The following is an 18789-nucleotide window of genomic DNA, read 5'->3' on the forward strand; positions in this document are numbered from 1 at the left end:
GGGAAAGACAGCTGAGTGAAAGACTACATGAAAATCAAGTCTACTTCTGAATGAGACATAGAAGTGCTGATCACTTCTTCACTCTGAGACAACTCTCTTTGGAACTATCAAATGCAAATTGAATGCAACAGAATGCTTTGTTCAAGGAGGAGATCTGTGCAAGTGTTGTATAGATTTTGAGAGGGCATATCACATAGTGTCAAGTGAATTAGCCTGGGAATTGCTTGAACTCTTAGGATATGTCTTCACTGCAGTTAGCCTGGGTTCTTACACTGGTGTTGCTCTTATTTCCCCTCTGTTCCACACACAAAAATGTCTCACTCAAGGTAAGTGGTGCTTTCAACACCGGCTAACTTACGTGGCTGAGGATGAAGGCAAGAACTTGGGTTCCACTTTCAGTTGGGCTGGTAACCTGTCCATTTGGCAGTAAAGATGCACACTAAACCACTCAGGTGCTGATAGTCTTCTAGTACTTTCTCAAAATTCCTTCCTGTGTGCCCCAAAAGTCAGATAAGTTCTCCCACAATTCACTGGGAAAAAATGATAGAGTGACTCAGCTTACTGCAGCACAAAAGAAACACAGGATATGCCCCCCAAAATCCTAGTGACACACATGGTTGAATGCAGCACCAGTGAGGACACAGTAACTCAGGTAGGACTTTGCAGTGTGGCTGCTCACACCTGGGCTAAGCTAACTCAGGTGCTCAGACCTGAGTGGCAATTACCTGAGTTAACTACAGGGAAGCTATTCCTTAGGGAACACAGCTATCTATAGGAAATGAAGGTGGTCTGAAGGGAAGACAGGAGCACAGTGTTGATCATCCTTTTCCTCTGCAGTACATAATAGCTGGCATTTAGTTGAAGCAAAAATCCCTGTAATGTCCCATGCCAAAGCAATTAAATACTGATACTTGCATGGCAAGCTTTTCATTCACATAACTTCACATATCCCAGTAGCTCCACATCAGAACGGACTACAGAAACCAACCTGTCCATTCCAAAAGGCATATTTGAATAGTAGGCAAAGAACAGTGTCTGAAGGCAGATAGCATTGGAAGTTGTGCAGTTAGTCTGAAATTCTTTCTCCTAACTCCTATCTCCTTTTAAGGATTGGAGAGTACAAATTGGAGGACAGAGAGATCCATTATAGTAATGGTCTCAAGTTGCACTGGGGGAGGTTTAGGTTGGATATTAGGCAAAACTTTTTCACTAGGAGGCTGGTGAAGCACTGGAATGTGTTACCTAGGGAGGTGGTGGAATCTCCTTCCCTTGAAGTTTTTAAGGTCAGGCTTGACAAAGCCCTGACTGGGATGATTTAGTTGGGGATTGGTCCTGCTTTGAGCAGGGGGTTGGACTAGATGACCTCCTGAGGTCGCTTCCAACCCTGATATTCTATGATTCTATGATTATCTTTCAATCAGGTAGAATGTAGTCATATCAAGATTTTTCTAGAGACTATTGTGAGCTGCAAAATCACCCCAAATTATCCTCTTGCCTAGATTCTGTGGTGAAAATTTTAGGGTAGAATTTGGACCTTTATCTGAATATTTTCTGGGAGAACAGGAAATTTGTACTCCTTGTGGTAATCTGAATTTATGATTTTTTCTTACCCAAATCCCTCATAATGGCCTGGATTGCCCCCATACGTGGTCTATTTTTTTTCCAAGCAAAAGGAGGAATTAATCTATCTCCAGGGCAACTTTCCACCCACTCTTTGGATCATACAGAATGTCCTCTGTGGGTCTGAGTCCACTCTCGGGGAAAGGGAGGGAGAACAGAGGGGCTGGAGGACCACACACATTGTCCTCTCTTCAAACCTGTAGAGATTTATAGGGAAAGTAAATACAGCTCAGGTTTGTTTTATCTTTTCTATATACCCCACCCCAATGGGGCAGCTGTGGCTGGAAGGGGTCCCTGATAGTGTGGTTTCAATGAGAGCCACGGGGAGGCCAGAATCCTTGCAGATCTTTGGGGATCAGCCAGGTTTGCCAGCAGACTCCATGGCTTTTTCTAGTGGGATCTCTTCCCAGTGCCCTGACAGAGTGACATGGTGGATCTTCATGATGTGATCCAGTAAGAGATTTCCTTCTGCACTTTTAACCATGGGATGATTTGCCCCATTAGTTCATCTGAAAGAACTTGATTACACTGCAATTTGAATAAGAAATACAATTTGACCAATTTGTTTGCTTAAACTCCTAGGAAATACCAGATACAATGAAAACTGAATATATGAAGGCACAACAGGGGCTTCAAGTTTTGGAGTCCTACTAGAGAATGAAGGGAAAAGATACTGTCATTATCTAGAAAGGAGAGAGAAAAACTGTTATTGCAGGGAGGTTCTTATTCCTGTACTTATCAAAGGGTATTTGCCATCAGACAGATTTTCTGTACAGGAGATGCTCTCTAATAAAAATCTTCATAAACCTCAGCATTTCATTCTATCAGTTGTTAAAGTTGGAATTTTACTTTTAAACATTGTTGTTTTTCACATTTTACATAAGTTCAGCCTTTGAAATTAAATGTTAACTTACATCCGGTGATGTCTGAAACCACAGAGTCCACCATTATTCCTTTGTTGTCATCTGTCCAACATACTTTTCTTTCTTTCCTTATTTATAACACAAACTGATCTGTTTTCTCTATTTGGGCAAATACTGAATGGAAATGAACTAGAAAAGATATAACATCAAGGATAAAATATGTTAAGAAGAAAAAACTGTAAGAGTGGTATAGAATAGCCAAGACTTCCTAGGTAAATGATTCACTGAATACCCAGTTACACTGTCTTTTTCAGTAATCTTTCTCACCCTCGGTATTCCTGTGAATTTTGATGGGATTACGCATGTGAGTAACACCCTACTCAGTGGTTGGGCTTTTCAAGAGTCTAAGTTACTTTGGAGCACATGTTCCATTAATTTTCAATGGGAGTTATGCTCCTAAATCACTTAAGTGCTTTTGAAAAATCTTACCCAGTGCGAGTAAGGGTGGCATTTTGGATTCTGATGAACATTAGAATAATGAAAGGAAAAGGAGTACTTGTGGCACTTTAGAGACTAACAAATTTATTTGCGCATAAGCTTTCATGAGCTACAGCTCACTTCATCAGATGCATCCAGCATCCGATGAAGTGGGCTGTAGCTCACGAAAGCTTATGCGCAAATAAATTTGTTAGTCTCTAAGGTGCCACAAGTACTCCTTTTCCTTTTGCAAATACAGACTAACACGGCTGCTACTCTGAAACCTGTCATTAGAATAATGAGTTCATGACTACCGGTAGATTTCAAAGAAATTGTAAAGACAGCATGATGTTTGGCTCTGTAATGTCTAATGGTCAGTTAAAAATAAATATAAAATATCCAGACTCCTTACTTGCTAAGTTTTTCTGTTTTTTCTACAAAATAACTTTAAACTACAGGTATTGGTAAACCACAATATTGTTGTTACGCTAGGGTCAAATTTCTTTACTCTTGTTAAGTAGCATCTTTCTCCTTAAGAAAACTCATTTACTTCACTGGGGCTACCCATACAGTAAGGTGCTACTCATTCTGTCCCCTAGAAAGTATTACTTTATGTGCAGTGAAATTTTGCTTGAGCCTACCCATACAAGATGCTGGGCTGCAGTCGAGAGGACCGCAGGGTGCTCCGCACTTCTTAGGATCAGGCCCCAGGTTTCTCTCTCTCTCCGTGGAGTTAAAACCTAAAACAAAAGACAGACAGTTGCAGAAAGAATAGTCACCTACATCTTTGTGCTTCCCTGTTAGTTCTTTACCACATTGTTGATGGGTTTCAGAATGATTTGGTGATTGGTGGATTTCAGCTTTATTGCACATTCCTCATGCTGGCAGTAGTTGGGAGCTTCATGTAGCTGACTCTGCACTCCAGAAACAGGGATTTAGATCAGAGAAATAGTAGACTGAGGAGGAGGAAAATAGCACTCTGAAAAGAGCCTTAACTCTTATTGTGTAGAATGAGAATACCATGATGCTACAGAAGCCTTTAAGGGTATTGGAGAGAGGGGTCAGTGTTGTGCCCTTTGTAGCAGAACTTATTCTTAGTTGAATTGGATTAAATACAAGAACAAATAAATCCTTTTAAGGATACATAAGGGTAAACCTAAATCACTCTGTATAGGGCCTGAAATCCATTATGTCTGGTTCATCTACACTTCAATCTCACCAAAAAGGCCCAGTTGTTGAGAAGGAAAACTGGTGAGACGCTCAACAGCAGCTGTATGGTTTGGAGATGCCATGCATTGGGGGAAAAGAGCCTTGCCCCATAAATAATCAACATTGCTACAGATTACAACATTATGCAACAAAATTTTGTTTTATTATGTAATGCATGACAGGAAAGCGAGAGGCCTGTCACACCCATGCATTTTGCTGAACCTGTTGACGGTGGTGCAATCCTTCGTGAATAGAATGCCTAATGAAGTCAAGGGGACTTTCAAGCTTGAAGGATTTACTGGGTCTTTACCATGATACTGCTAGTCTGTGGTATGGCATAGCCTGTGTCATATCACAGCTGAAAAGCATGTGTGTAGAAGACAATATGCCATAAAATGCTGCAACCCCCATCTCACACTGAGCCTGCTATTTTTGGTTACACATGGCTTTATCAAACTAGTAAAAAAAACCAACCTCATCCCAGTTACTTTTCTCAGAGGTATGACATTTTAAAAGTTGATGCCAAATTGATTGTATGTATGTGTATAAATTCATATGTATACTTAGAAGTGTCATTTCCTTTTGAAATGTCACATTACCGTACTGATGAAAATGGTTAGTTTTCTTTTACATACCATGAACAGTTTGAAGCAAGATAGTATCTGTCGCAAGATGACAGTTCTGCCAGACATAACATGCCATGTATTTTTATGCCAGATTCCCTGTGTGGAATGATTACAGGATACATACTCTCACAATCTATTTATTGGTTTATGTAAATGCACAATAAATTCTGGTTTAAATGGCAAATATAAAGAAAATAACACAACCCAAAACCAAACAAACCAAAATGGCTCCCACTCTGTTCCCACTGAAGTTAGTGGCAAAGCTTTCAGTGTCTTCAGTGGGAACAGGATCAGAACCATGGATCCATAGTCACTAGACTCTCAGGATTTCACAGCTTTGTATGCTGTAGAGTGCAAGCTATTCTGGTTAATATCAGTGATAACATATACTTTGTTGCATATTTGATGTTTTATGATGTTTAAATATTTTTGACAGTTTAGGTCCATAACTTCACTGGGAATTTTATCTAATTAAAGATGTTGGGGCTGGACTTTTTGTTCATATTTCAAGTTTCAATAAGTCATATTAGCAATGATAGTAACACATGTGGAGTAATATATTAAATGAGTAAAATAAATGTACTAAAATATATACCCCAAATAATGATATTGGCAGAACATTAATATCCAGTAATTTCTGGCACCATTATATATCAATTAGTTCTGATTTTGCTTCATAAAAATACCGAGGGTTCTTTTGTCTTACATCAGAACTGTAGTATTGGAATGTTAACTGAACAATATGAGGCAAACTTTCAACTCCACAGAAATAATTTAGAAGCTAGCTCAATACTGTATTTCTGAGCTTGAAGTAGTGGAACTATCAAATACAAATTGAATGCAACAGAATTATTACAAAATGTGCTGGCAGCCCTCAACTTCCACTGGTTTTAATGGGCGCTGAAGGTAGATTCTCAGCATTGAAGGTTGCAGCAGGTGTTCAGTAGCCTACAGTATCAGATGGTGAAAGATACATGGTTGGAAAATCTATCTAGGTACTTATATGATGCCCAGCACCATAGTACCTGAATACCATACAAACATTAATACATTTATCCTCACAACACCTTAAGGGTATGTCTATACTGCAAAGAAAATCCATAGTGCTGAGTCTCAGAGCCCAGGTCAATTGACTCAGGCTTTCGGGGCTCAGGCTGCTGGGCTATAAATAGCAACATAGACATTTGGGCTTGGGCTTCAGCCCAGGCTTTGAGACCTTCCCTCCTTGCCGGGCTTCAGCCTGAGCCCAAATGTCTACACTGCTATTTTTTAGCCTTGCAGCCTGAGCACCACAAGCCTGAGTCAAGTGCTCTGGGCCTCAGTGCCACAGGTCTTTTATTGCAGTGTAGACATAACCTAAGAGGCAGGGAATTAATTATCATCCCCATTTTACAGACGAGGTACTGAGAGTTCTGACAAATTTAGTGATTTGCCAAGGTCCCACAAGAAGTCTATTGCATAGCCAAGTCTCTTGAGTCCCAGTCCAGGGTCACAAGACCTCCCTTTCTTCCTAAAGCACTGATCTAGCCATGAACTCCACGCAGACAGATCCATGCACCTGTGCGGAGCGCCACTGAAACCAAGAGGGCTCCATACACAAGGACTCATTGTGGGATTGTGAACTATGGGAGTAAAATTACCATCTGTTACGCCTAGAGTTTGAATGACTTTAAATAAACCTTTAATGAACAAGCTGAAAAGAACTCTGCAACAAAAACAGTGTATTTAATATCACTTTATTAGGGCTTTTGAGAAAGTATAAAAATATAGCCAATCAATAGACAATACATATAAAATCAGCGAAACAAACTTATTTGCAAATAAATCTGCTAATGCATAATCAATATCAAAAGTCAGTCTACATGGTAAATGTCAGTTAAACAGCTTCAGAGTACTTATCGCTTTTTAGATAAAATACTTCATTTTATACTTTATTTAACTACATCTTGATTTACATGTTCCTTTTCAAAGAATACCTCTGATGGCCTTTTAAATATCAACGGCAACAAGAAAGTGACTTTTTTATGGTCAGATGATTGTTTTTTGAAAATATCACAAGTATATTTTTGTCATTGTTTCCTTTAACATAAGTTTTCAGTGCAATTGGAATATGGTGTTATTATTTAGGGCTATAGGCTATCTATAACTCCCATAGATTTCCATGGGGGTTGCTTGTGCAGAGAAGGGGCATAGCTGATCCTTTATTATGCCTTTGTTTTGCTTCCACACTGAAAAGTAATGGGAGCTTCTCAGTACACTGAAAATGAAGGGGAAATGTTGCCAGTTCCAGTACCTCTCTTTGTATTATATTGCAGTCTTCCCAGGGAAGTCACTATATTATCAATATATATTTGAAAATGATCAGTGACTAATAAAAGATAGAACTTGTTGCTCAGATATTTAAATCAATTGTTTGCAATGTTGTATAAAATACTGAAGGAAAGACTGTCGAGATTTAACAACAAAATATAGTGCTAAATTAGATTTTTAAAAATTAAGAAATGTACTTTTCTAAAAAAAAAACCCTATACTACTTTCAGATAGAACATTTTAAAAGTAGTGCTAGTTGAAATTCAGAATTTGTGTCCCATGGGAAATTCCAATGTTTCAAAATTTGTTTTTGTCACAAATTGAGTAGAAAAGTTGAAATATAAACATTTTTCATAGAATGGAAATTTCAGAAAATGATTGATTCAGAAATGTCAGAATGTTTTGTTTCCATTTGTCGAACTGAATTGTTTTATTTTATTTTGACTTGATTCAACACTAAACTGTGTCTTTCTGAGTTGCTGCAGTGTCTCATGGGAGTTGTAGTGTAGGTGCCTCATGCCCCTATTCTTTTGTATGGGCTGGCCTACGTGGCTGGCCTATATTTCCCAAGATGCACTCCAATAGTTCCCCTAGAAGGGAGACTGTGGGGTATCATAGGAAATATCATCCAGAAAGGGAGCTTGGCTCATAAAGGCAAATGAGGGCATGTGAGGCACTGTATCAACACAGACATACACAGATTAATGTTGAACTGACACAAACCAAAATGTTTTGATTCAGGTTGATCTGACCGCAAATAAAATATGTCATTTCAATTTTTCCGACTGAAAATCCAAACATTTTGGCATAATTGAAATTTTCTTGCAGAAAATTTTGCAGATACTGTGTTTTTTGTCAAAAGACATTTTGGCCAAAAATTCCTGACCAGCACGTCTTAAAAAAGCATGACATATTGTAAATAGATATTTGTCTCTATCTTATTATTTCTGTGCCATTAACTGACTATTAACAAGTAAAATTTAGTTTAAACATATAAAAGAAATTATGCTGTTTGGGAATTCATTAGCAGAAAGTATTTCAAGGGTATGGTTATACTATCTCAGACAAAACAGGAAGACTCTCTAATGATATGCTTCATTTTTAAACTGTAAGCATGAGTCTTCTTGAGTTACAAATAATGGGCCCGATTCTACTCCCAATATTAAAAATTCTATTTATTCCAAAAGAAGCAGGAATGAGACCAAAGAGTTAAATCCTGCAGTTCCAAGGCAGGTAGTGCTCCAATCGAAGTAACCAGGCCAGATCCTCTGGTGTAAATTTGCATACCTCCAGTGACTTTAATGGCATTATATTGTTTATACCAGTTGAGGATTTAGCTCATCCTGTGTAAAATTGCAGGATCAGGCTCAAATATAAAAGCTGTGGACCTGCTTCTCCAAGCCCTTCACACTTTAGCAGGAATACTTTGTGGGAAAGGCTTGCAGCAGGATTGAAATCTACATATTCGCATTCAGTTTCGCCCTTCTAACTTGAACAGCCCTTACCTTGCATTATAAAACAACATTATTAAACAACCGAGGCAGAAACCACACTTTTATACAATAATTGAAGGAAAGCAAAATTAAACTAAATATCTCTTAATGAGGATTAAACTATATGCCATTTCCAGCAATAACAAGTCTAGCAAAAGTGTTTGTACAGAATTTTTAATAAACTGAATAATTTCTCACATTTCCAAATACATTTTTGTTCAACAATTTGTAGTAAGCTAAAAACTTCCGTATCTTACTAACAAAACTTTTTTTAAAAGCTGAAATTACACAGCAAGAGAAATTAATATTCAGAAATGCATTGGTAGTGCAGTTTGAAAGGGAATAATGTTGTTGCTGCTTGATCCATGGGAAATCAAGTGTTAAAAAACTACACTAGCATATTCTTTCATGACACTTCACTAAACATCAAACTACTGTTCTTTAAAAAGAGTTGGCAGAAATTATTACTAACAAAGAAAGGCAACTACTGTATAATCAAACAGATCCAGGTTTTTTAACATTTTTTCCTTTTTTTAAAACCATTTCTATTCCTAGACATGCAAGAGACTATAGCTAGTTCAAACACTGATACATCATACAACATTCCTGTTCAACAGGGTAAAGAAAGAATGCAGCAAGTGTTTCTGAAGCCTAATTTTACAACTAGTGAATATCATGGGGGGAAGAATATTTTTGATTTGCATAACATGATTAGAGAAATACTTAGACAACACTGATATTTTGGAAAAAATCCTTTTTTACATCAAAGTCATTTTTGTTAATAATAGCTTTTTGGTTAGTGAAAAAGGCAACATTTGATTTTTGTACTGAACTTTATAGTTTGCAATACTCAGTCATGAAACCATAAGCCTGTGTACAGTAGCAACCTGTTTTCCTTCTTCAATGAACAATCCTGCAATCCTTACTCACACTACATAGGACTTACTGGGGAGAAAATTTTCATTTAAGTCAATAAAACCAAAGTGATACCCAACTTGAGTGAGGATTGCAGAATCAGGTCCTAAGAGACTTACACCAGCATTAATGTGTAGAATATGTAGCACAACAAGTGGCTTTATAAGAGGTTTGAAGCTGGATACAATACCATGGGAGAACCCTTTTGTGAGGCAGCCTTGGGCTTTATGATAAACTTCAGGAAGCCACTGGAATCTGTGGCTGTAATGTCACTGCAGAAGGCACTTCACACTGTCTTTGACAGTGGGCCAATTTGCATTTCAGCAAGCATAATTTAGAAAAGCCTTTAAACGACATCAGGCTCAGAAACTCTTTGTCCAGATCTTATGAGATAAATCAATCTAGGTAGGTGACTAAGTCTCCTTCTCCCTTTTAACCCATGGGAAGTGATGTCAGAGAGCAAGTGATTATCCTAATACAACTCTCGTAAACTCCTCAATAACTTACCCATCAGCATTGAAGGAGCAAAGCAAGAGGGAAAAGAAATACAGATTTTATAGTTTAGTGACAAAACAAGCCCCATGAATAATTTTATTGTATTTACACTAAAGTATTGTTGTGTACACTAGTTACTATACTTTACATATGGTACAGAATTGAAACAAGGTAGTTACTATATTTCAGTATTTTGTTCATTCAGCTTCATGTATTCTATGATGTATATATGCAATTAGTAAGCTATCCACAGAGGCACTAAGGAATGGATAAAAGATTTCCAACTTTTTGTTAGTATCAGCTGAAATCTGAGGCCAGATTTTTACTGTTTGTATTTATTTAGTTTCAAGCAAATTGAGATTTTGGCTGAGCTGGCGTCTTGTGGAAAAATAGGAACTAAACACCCAATTTAATTTAGATGATAAAATCCATAAGGACTTCCATGTAGTTTTCCCATTTAACATATTCAAATTCACTTTCGAAATACAATGCAAAGTACAGACATGATATGAAATATCTAGTCTCTGTACTGTGCGCTAGCAAAGCTATGTTTTCTCAAGTAGTTTTTTCTTCTCCTGAAAGACTTCTACTGCCAAAATCAGAATTATAACACTTTGACTAAACTGCAGTTGTACCCACAGAACATGAAGCTAAGATGATATTTCCTTGTGATTTGTTAGTGCAGAGAACTAGTAAGATATAATATAATACTCAGAATATACCCAGAAATTGGAGATTATCTTCTGGTTAGTAGATGGCAGCAAGCCTGACTAAGAACCTCTGAGTCACTGAGGATAGCAGTCATGGCTGATTAGCCTATGGAAGTAAGTTTAGTGGAGACACAGACATGACTAATAGTTTCATACCCTTACCAGATCAGATGGACTAGTTGTGGTGTGTTTTGCGTCAAACCCTTCAGGATGGAAGTCCTGGTATTTACTGAGAGGAGTGGTGAGTAATGAGAATATACTGTATTTATATGCTTGTAACTATTTCTATACATTCTATTAGGTTAGTGGCAAGGGAATAACTTAGGATAAGTAACTTTCTGTAAAACGTATAGTGACAACATGCAATGTAAACCCCAAGCAAATGGAAGTGATTAGTTAAACACTGTGTTGAAAAGTCACAACGATGACCCTTTCCCGAGACAGCACTGCACTACTGCCACACCACATCTGGGAGGGGGCAGTTAATCAGTCACAGGGCCATTAATCCTAATTTAAATAAAGGCCAAAGATATCATGACAGGCCATAAATATGATAAAATATCTCAGCATGGGCGCCATATGAAATTCATGCGTGTCAGTACGATACACATACAGTGATTCCGTCTCACTGACACATTCTGATACTAAGCTCTTTCTCCTGGACCAATTTTAAGCTCATTTTAAGCTTAGCTGAGTAAGTATTGGAAATGGATATCCAATATGAAATTTTTGCTCTGGATAGACTCTGCATAAATCGGTTGCTCCTGAACCAAATTAACTGTTCAAATTGGTCCTAAATATTTCAGCACAGCTCCAGTGCTGTTCCATTTTCATATTGCCTGAGAAATATGGCAGGGAAATAGAGAGCACGCTGACTAATGTATATTAGGAGGGTGATGTTTTGAATGAATGATATTCTCACTCTTAACACTGACAATATGCAAAAGCCATGCTATGGAAGAGGAAGCACCATCTGTTTTTAGCACTGCATTTGTAATAATAAAAGAAAATATTTAAAGTTGCTTACCTGAACTTTCCCCCATTGACAATGTTTCTGTGTTTCCCTTTGAAACTGGATAGCTTAACGAGATTCTTACTCAGACAAGAATCACAGGAATTTTAGTACTATTTGCTAGTTATAAATAATAAAAATATACTTAGGTATATTTAGTAAGTGTTAAAAATTTCAATGTAAATCATGATCTCTGCAGAAAAATATACTAATAGAAGCCTTACTGATTAGCATACTGTACCGTGCTGTATTTTGTTACCCTTCTTCGAGATGTACCAGGGGAAACGGATCCAACTGTCTGGCTAAGATGAGTGTCAGCACTAAGCATTTGACCAGTCATGCTGCTCATGCCCCCCGTTCCACTGATGCCCACCATACCGCTCACGCCCCCCATGCTGCCCATGCCAGGGCCAGATACTACTCTCTCTGTAACAACCACATTATGTGCATTTGATAGCTCAGAAGGAATAGTTAAACTGCCTGGCAGACCAGAGGCAGGTCTAATCACCCGTTCTGTCACCACTACATTTGATGCATCTGCTAAATCAGGGATACTCAAAGAAGGGGGTAACCTTGAGCCAGGTGCAATTACCCTTTCTGTGACTACAACATTTGCCCCATCTGTTAGATCAGGAATATCTAGAATGCCGCGCAAATCAGAGGCGGCGGCAGGAGCAAGCACCCTTTCTGTTACAACAACATTTGATGCACGGACAGGATCGACACTAAGTGTGGGTGGTTGAAAAGTTGAGCCGGATGTGTAGGTCTCAGTCACCATTACATTACCATGGAGCGAAGGATCAGGTATAGGCCTTGCAGGCTGTAGCGTAGAACCAGATGTGTAAGTGTTTTCGGTAACAATTGTTGTACTACCAACTGTGGGAGGCATAGATGAAGATTCATTAACGATGATCGTAGTTCCAGGTGGTGGCAGCTTTAGATCACTTTCAATATTCGGAAAGGTAGCACTAACACCTGGAATGGGTTCGATGACTTTGCCTAAACAGATTTCTGCCAAGGTCTTAAATTTTGGTCCTAATGTATCTAAATAGGTGTCATCGATATCTTCTCCAATAAAACTGCAGCAGCCAATGGAACCAACAGGAGTACCTATTCCTTCATGATCATATATTAGTAGACAATCATTTGCTGGTCGGCCTTCATCTTCATCTGCATAGGCAAATGCTTTCTGAAGGAGAAAAAGGGAAAACAGAATTAGACTGACTTTTTTCTGTAGATCAGATGAGATCAAATATTAGCAATCTTTATACTGGTGCCTTTCACAAAGAATTTAATGGCTTAGGGCTTGTCTACCCTGCCAATTGAACGACAAAACTTTTGTCATTCACAGCCCCTCCCCCCCCCCAAAAGACAAAAGTTTTGCAGTGGCAAGTGGCAGTGTAAACGGCTCGTCAGCAGCAGCACTCTCCTGTCAACAATGTGAACTCCGCTGGTAGGGGGTGGAAGTATTTGTCTGCAAAAGTGCCAACTTTTAGCATCATGGCCATGTGGACACGGCCATGTTGCTAAAAGCTGTGTAGTGTAGACGAAGCCTTAGTGTCAAAAACAGGAGGAAGAGATGTTGAATATCTGAGGCATAATGGGAGGGATCATTGTGATTTGCCTGTTAACAAGTAGGCCCTTGAACCTTTGTTCATGGTGCATTATCTTCCAGATATTGTGCCTCTTGCAGAAGAGCTGCAGAGCTATGCCTCTGTAATGTTTCAAGTGGGACCAGAACTGAAGCAGCTGATTTGTGCCCTGTAGGTCATCTACCAATTGTAGATTTCTGGCATGCATGAACTCCCAGGCAGAATGTGACCTACTGTAATAATACCGCAGAACACAGATGACTACAACTACAAGTGGATAAAAGCAGTGAGAAAATTTAGCCATTAATATTTGTGTGAATTTTTAATAAAATGTCTACTTCTCAGTATTTGTCACCCTTTTATGCTTGCTTTCTGACCTTTAACATTTAACCTCTCAAGCTTTTGCTAGGGCAAGTACTTATGAAGAATGAAATTTGAGTTCAAATATCCACCAGAAACAAATTTTGATAGTATATTTAGTTATAACATTTGAGACGCAAGGGTCATGTTGTTAGCTAACAACATAGTCCCATGATATTGTTTCTGTTCCACATTTAAATGACTCGTGTAACTAATCAACATTGTGCAAATTGAATTTTACATTTGCATATACAATTTGCATTTCACACCATGTTGGTTAGTTACCTTAGTCATCCATTCTGGGAACAGAGATAATAAGAAAAGAACAAGCCAGTGGGAAGTGATAATATTTACAGTTAATGAACTATGCCCTAACCAAGCATTATTTGATGAAGAAATTCATGAACAATTTTGAATAAAAAATATATTCAAGAATTTCATGATCTAGTCATAGATAATTCACAAACAGAAAAAAGATGACATTCATCAAATACATGAGTTGCTACGAATTATCTGCCAGCTCTAATCCTAACCAAGGCAATGATAAATCACATTAATAACCAGTTTGACAATTAATGAAAATGTTCACTGTATCCCTCAACTGGGGATGCTATTGAGCATTCAGATTATTATATCAACAACACATAAAGCAATTTCATTTATCATTACCTTTTTTTCTTATCAATGTACACAATGGGCTTGATTGTCCTCTCAGTTACGCCATTTACACTATGTAACTCTTTTGATTTCATTGAAGTTACTTGTCAGTTACACAGGTGTAAATCCAATTAGAATCTGACATTACCTAGACAAATATATTAAAAATCAGGTAGATAAATTACCTCCGAGAAGTAGCTGTCTAAGAAAGCCATATTCACTCCTCCTTCTCTATACTCTCTTAATGTCCCTCCAATTGACTCTTTTTTCCCCATTGTTCCATAGGCAGTTGCTGCCCCATAGCTGTTAGTTGTTCCATAAGCTACAGCTGTTCCGAGCCCTGTAGTTTCTTCAAGTCCTGAAGTTACCACTGCTCCTCCTCCATATGTATTTGTATAAATGTCTGAAAATAGAAAAAAATATTATCCTAGAATACACTGTGAGGAAAACTTTCACTGAAATTACTTGCTCACCATTTGATTACTACAAACATTAAAAAAAACCTAGTAAGCCATCAATTAAGGGCAGTTTGGGCTAGTGTCAATTACAGATTCGGACAGGCATGTGCTATAGTGCTAAATAGTGGAATTGCAATAAAAATTAAATGCATGCAAATATACACTTACAATCTTCCTGATTTTCTGTAAGATTCTGGGCCTATATTTGCATACACAATACAGAATGTGCTTGAAAAAATCCTTAATTTGCATATGCACATGATAGGTGCCTACGTAGTCGTGTGTGCATATATCAGGGACTTGCATGAGTATGTCTGATTTTGTACTTTAATATATGGAATGCATAAGTGTGCACCTATAATCTTACTGAAAATCAGTCCCTATGTTTACTGGATGTTAAGAACAGAAAGACCCGTCTGCCTTTGCTGTGCATAATTGTTCAAAAGTAGTGTTTCTGGGGGGAAAATAAAAGGCAATAGCTAAAGTATATAAATATAGTATTCCTAATACAGAATGAAAAATTCCTTTTTTAAAGTTCTGTATGTTGTGTGGAATTTTCTTTTCTCCAGAAGTCTTTATATGAGATCAATCAATGAATTGATTGATCGGGGGGGGGGGGGGGGAGGGATAGCTCAGTGGTTTGAGCATTGGCCTGCTAAACCCAGGGTTGTGAGTTCAATCCTTGAGGGGGCCATTTGGGATCTGGGGCAAAAACTGGGGGGATTGGTCCTGCTTTGAGCAGGGGGTTGGACAAGATGACCTCCTGAGGTCCCTTCCAACCCTGGTATTCTATGATTCTATGAATTGGTCTCAAATGTCAGCTTGTACTAAAACAATTAGTTGTTCAGTCACTATTGTCTTGACTATGCCGGTGGTAAGTTATACCCATAAACCAAATTTTGCTTTCATTTATACCCAGTCACCTTTGTTGATTTTAACTGATGTTAGAGTTTGGCCCATAGGCTCTTGCAAGAGGACTGAAGAGAAGGATGGGAAAGAAGTTGCAAAAGTCTTAATCCTGTAGTCATTATTCCGGCAAAGCTCCCCATGACATCAATGAATAAAAGTTCCCATTCTCAGAACCATAAGATTTCATCTTTTGATTTATCTCGAGGGTAACACATTTTTTGTCTATAAATGGCCATCACAGAATATGATTTGTGGAAGGGAATTCCTTGCTGGCATCAACCTAGTGGAGGTGGCTGCTGTGTCCACCATCCTCACCTCATGCTTTGGCATAGGGGGCGTACTGGGGGAAGGAAGAGCCATGGTTAAACTGATTCTCCACTGGCATAAGATCTCTAAGGGACCTTATAGCAGGGGTATAAATTAGAGCATCACAAAGGCTGCTCTAGCGGATGTTGTGTCTGGGCTGACAAAGGATCAGGGAGCAGAAACTAGCTCCCTGGCAGTCCCCGCCCTCCTCAGTGCCAAACTTTGCTTAAAGTCAGGGAAGAACTGAACTCTCTAGCTATTACTGAGAATTACATTATTCCAATACTGAAAATGATTTTTGCTTATATTTCTTACACTGTATCTGAAATAGTTAATTTTGATAAGAAAAAATAATTTGCTAACTGGAATGTTAAAGCAAGATGTATTTTGGCTTGAAAGAACCGGCAAATATTTCAAAACAATTTCTTAAACACATAGCTAAGGCCCAAATCTACCTGTACCTAAGGCTCAAACCTTACTCACATGAGTTGCCCTTTACTCACATGACAAATCCCACTGACTTCAATGAGACTATTTGTATGAGTAAATGTTGTGGGATTGGGCCCTCGCTTGGAAAATGAAACCTTTTAAATCAGATAATGGCCTTTTATATCAAAAGGACATTCCATGCTGAAAGATGCCTCTCTGCATTACAAAATTTAGAGAAGTTCAGAGTCTACTTACCAGAGGAGTCAGCAAAGTCACCTGCAGTGGCAGCTGCTTTTGATGCACTGATGCCTTTGATATCCTGGAAAATAATATTTCAGCTGTTTAAATACGCACTAAGATCACCATTTGGTTACCTGGCTCTTTTTTAAAATTTGTGATTTACATAGAAGGAAAGGTCAGCTGTAACACTTTACAAAGTCTGAGCCTGATCCTGCACCTTTACTCAGGTATTTACTCAGGCTCTTAAAGCCTATGTAAGTCAATGAACAAACTTGCATGCGTAATAGTTTGCACTATCAATTCCTTTATTTAAAAAAAGATGCAGCACCGTAATCAGTGTCCCAATTCTAGGCATTATGATAGAATTAATTCTATGTACAAACAACTGTGTTTTACAAACTATGAACTGACCTTGTCTTCAGGATGTGCTCCTTCAATTCCCCATGAATGAATTGCTCCTTCTGTGCATTCAGGTACAGGCTCAAATCCGGCCCCAACGCCACCTACAGGTCTAGCTCCATAACCACAACAGTCACTCATTGCCATCAAAATTGGAAACACTAATGGAGAAAGAAACACAAAAGTAAATCAATTATATTTTTAAAACGTATTTCCATCTCTGAGTATATATCTACATCTAGATCTAGTTCTTCAGATTTCTTTTTCCTCAGAGGGCTGATGATCGGCACTTTCTGAAAATCTGACTCGCTTAAGATGTTTCAAGTTGGGAACTCAAAAACTGGGACACTGAGAATCACTAGTGACTTTTTGAAAATGCACATATTATTTTGTCATCAGGAGAACTTCTGCTTCCACTTGCAATGGAGTAAATCTGGAGCAGAGTGGAGTTACTAATCCAGATTTACTCCAGTATAACTGGGAACAGATTTTGGTCCATTCAGCTATACAGGTAACACTTTAAAACCAAACAGACTCAGGTTCAGGGAAACGTGAATCTACATGTATGAGCAGACATTTTCCTCAGAAGTCATTGTCAGAGTCTAAGCAAAAAGCCCTCTTATGTATATGCATTATGAGACAATCTTTAATTACATGATCACATGCTATAGTTTCCAAAGGACCATGCCTCATTCACAGAACGGGCAGTTATCCAAAATTTGTTTTTATCCTTCTCTTTCAATATGTGGTCCAAAGTCTTATTTGCTGTACACCTGCAAACCCTGTACCAAATACCAAATAATTAATTTTCTCATGTGCGCTTCTATGGTGCTCTTACTATAGTATCTGAATACACCACAAAGATTATGGAGAGGTGAAGCGGAAGTATTATCACCACTTTACAACTGGAAATACTAAGGCAGAGAGAATAAGGTCAAAATGTCCACTGTTTTTGGGTGCTCAATTTGAAGACCCCTCACGCCTGATTTTTCAGAGTACTTAAAAATTGTATATGTTCAAAGAATAGCTCCAATTGACCAGGATATAATCCACTTCTCCAGGGCAGCATTCAGCCATGAGGCCCTCTTTTCTCTTCTTGCAAGCTCCTGCGTCCTTCACTATATACCTTCCAACTTTTACAATGCAAGAGCTCTACAGATAAGAGACTCATTCATGATAGAACCCTGACAATTCTGTGCACTGAATAAGGCAGAAGTCCTGTTGATAAAATAGTATGTGAACACGTAATTAAAGATTGTATCATAATGCATATGGACAAGAGGGCCAAATTAAATGTTCACAGGCAAACTTACTTCTGGCATTTCCTAAAGTCTGAGTTTGACTTTGCAACCTTAACGTTCTTTTAAAGCAGTTTTTAAAATGTTATTGCCTAGGTTTTTAAAAAAGCAAACTGAAAAATTCCATCATGTGGAACCATATGTATCCCCACATGAGATACCAATAGGGTAGAGACCTCTACCACTTTAGACCACAGCACATACCTCTACCACTTGAGATAACAAAGTCAGTGGTTGCAGTGGTAGGTTATCCTCTATGTGGACCAGCCACTAGAAGGGGATGACACATACTTGCCAGTGGGTTTCACAGCTACTTGCTAGACACCATCTCGAGACTCAGGAATAATGGGTTCAGTTCCAGGTTCTGGAGGGGAGTGTGCTCTAGTAGTTATAAACCCTTCTGCCCCTATG

General features: G+C 38.4%; 1 protein-coding gene across 1 annotated transcript in view; it reads right to left on the reverse strand.

The window, feature by feature from the left end:
• Positions 1 to 11950: 11950 nt before the first annotated feature.
• The window catches only part of LOC144260412 (desmoglein-4-like), a 34421-nt gene continuing 27582 nt past the window's right edge, over positions 11951 to 18789 (reverse strand). Inside the window, exons 13-16 of the mRNA XM_077809035.1 lie at positions 17093 to 17241; positions 16697 to 16760; positions 14525 to 14742; positions 11951 to 12919 (exon numbers count right to left, since the gene is read on the reverse strand). Of these exons, the coding sequence (XP_077665161.1) occupies positions 11951 to 12919; positions 14525 to 14742; positions 16697 to 16760; positions 17093 to 17241 (1400 nt within the window). The remainder of the gene's footprint in view (positions 12920 to 14524; positions 14743 to 16696; positions 16761 to 17092; positions 17242 to 18789) is intronic.

The sequence above is a fragment of the Eretmochelys imbricata genome, chromosome 2 (genome assembly GCF_965152235.1).
Source record: "Eretmochelys imbricata isolate rEreImb1 chromosome 2, rEreImb1.hap1, whole genome shotgun sequence".
NCBI classification, from domain to species: domain Eukaryota; kingdom Metazoa; phylum Chordata; order Testudines; family Cheloniidae; genus Eretmochelys; species Eretmochelys imbricata.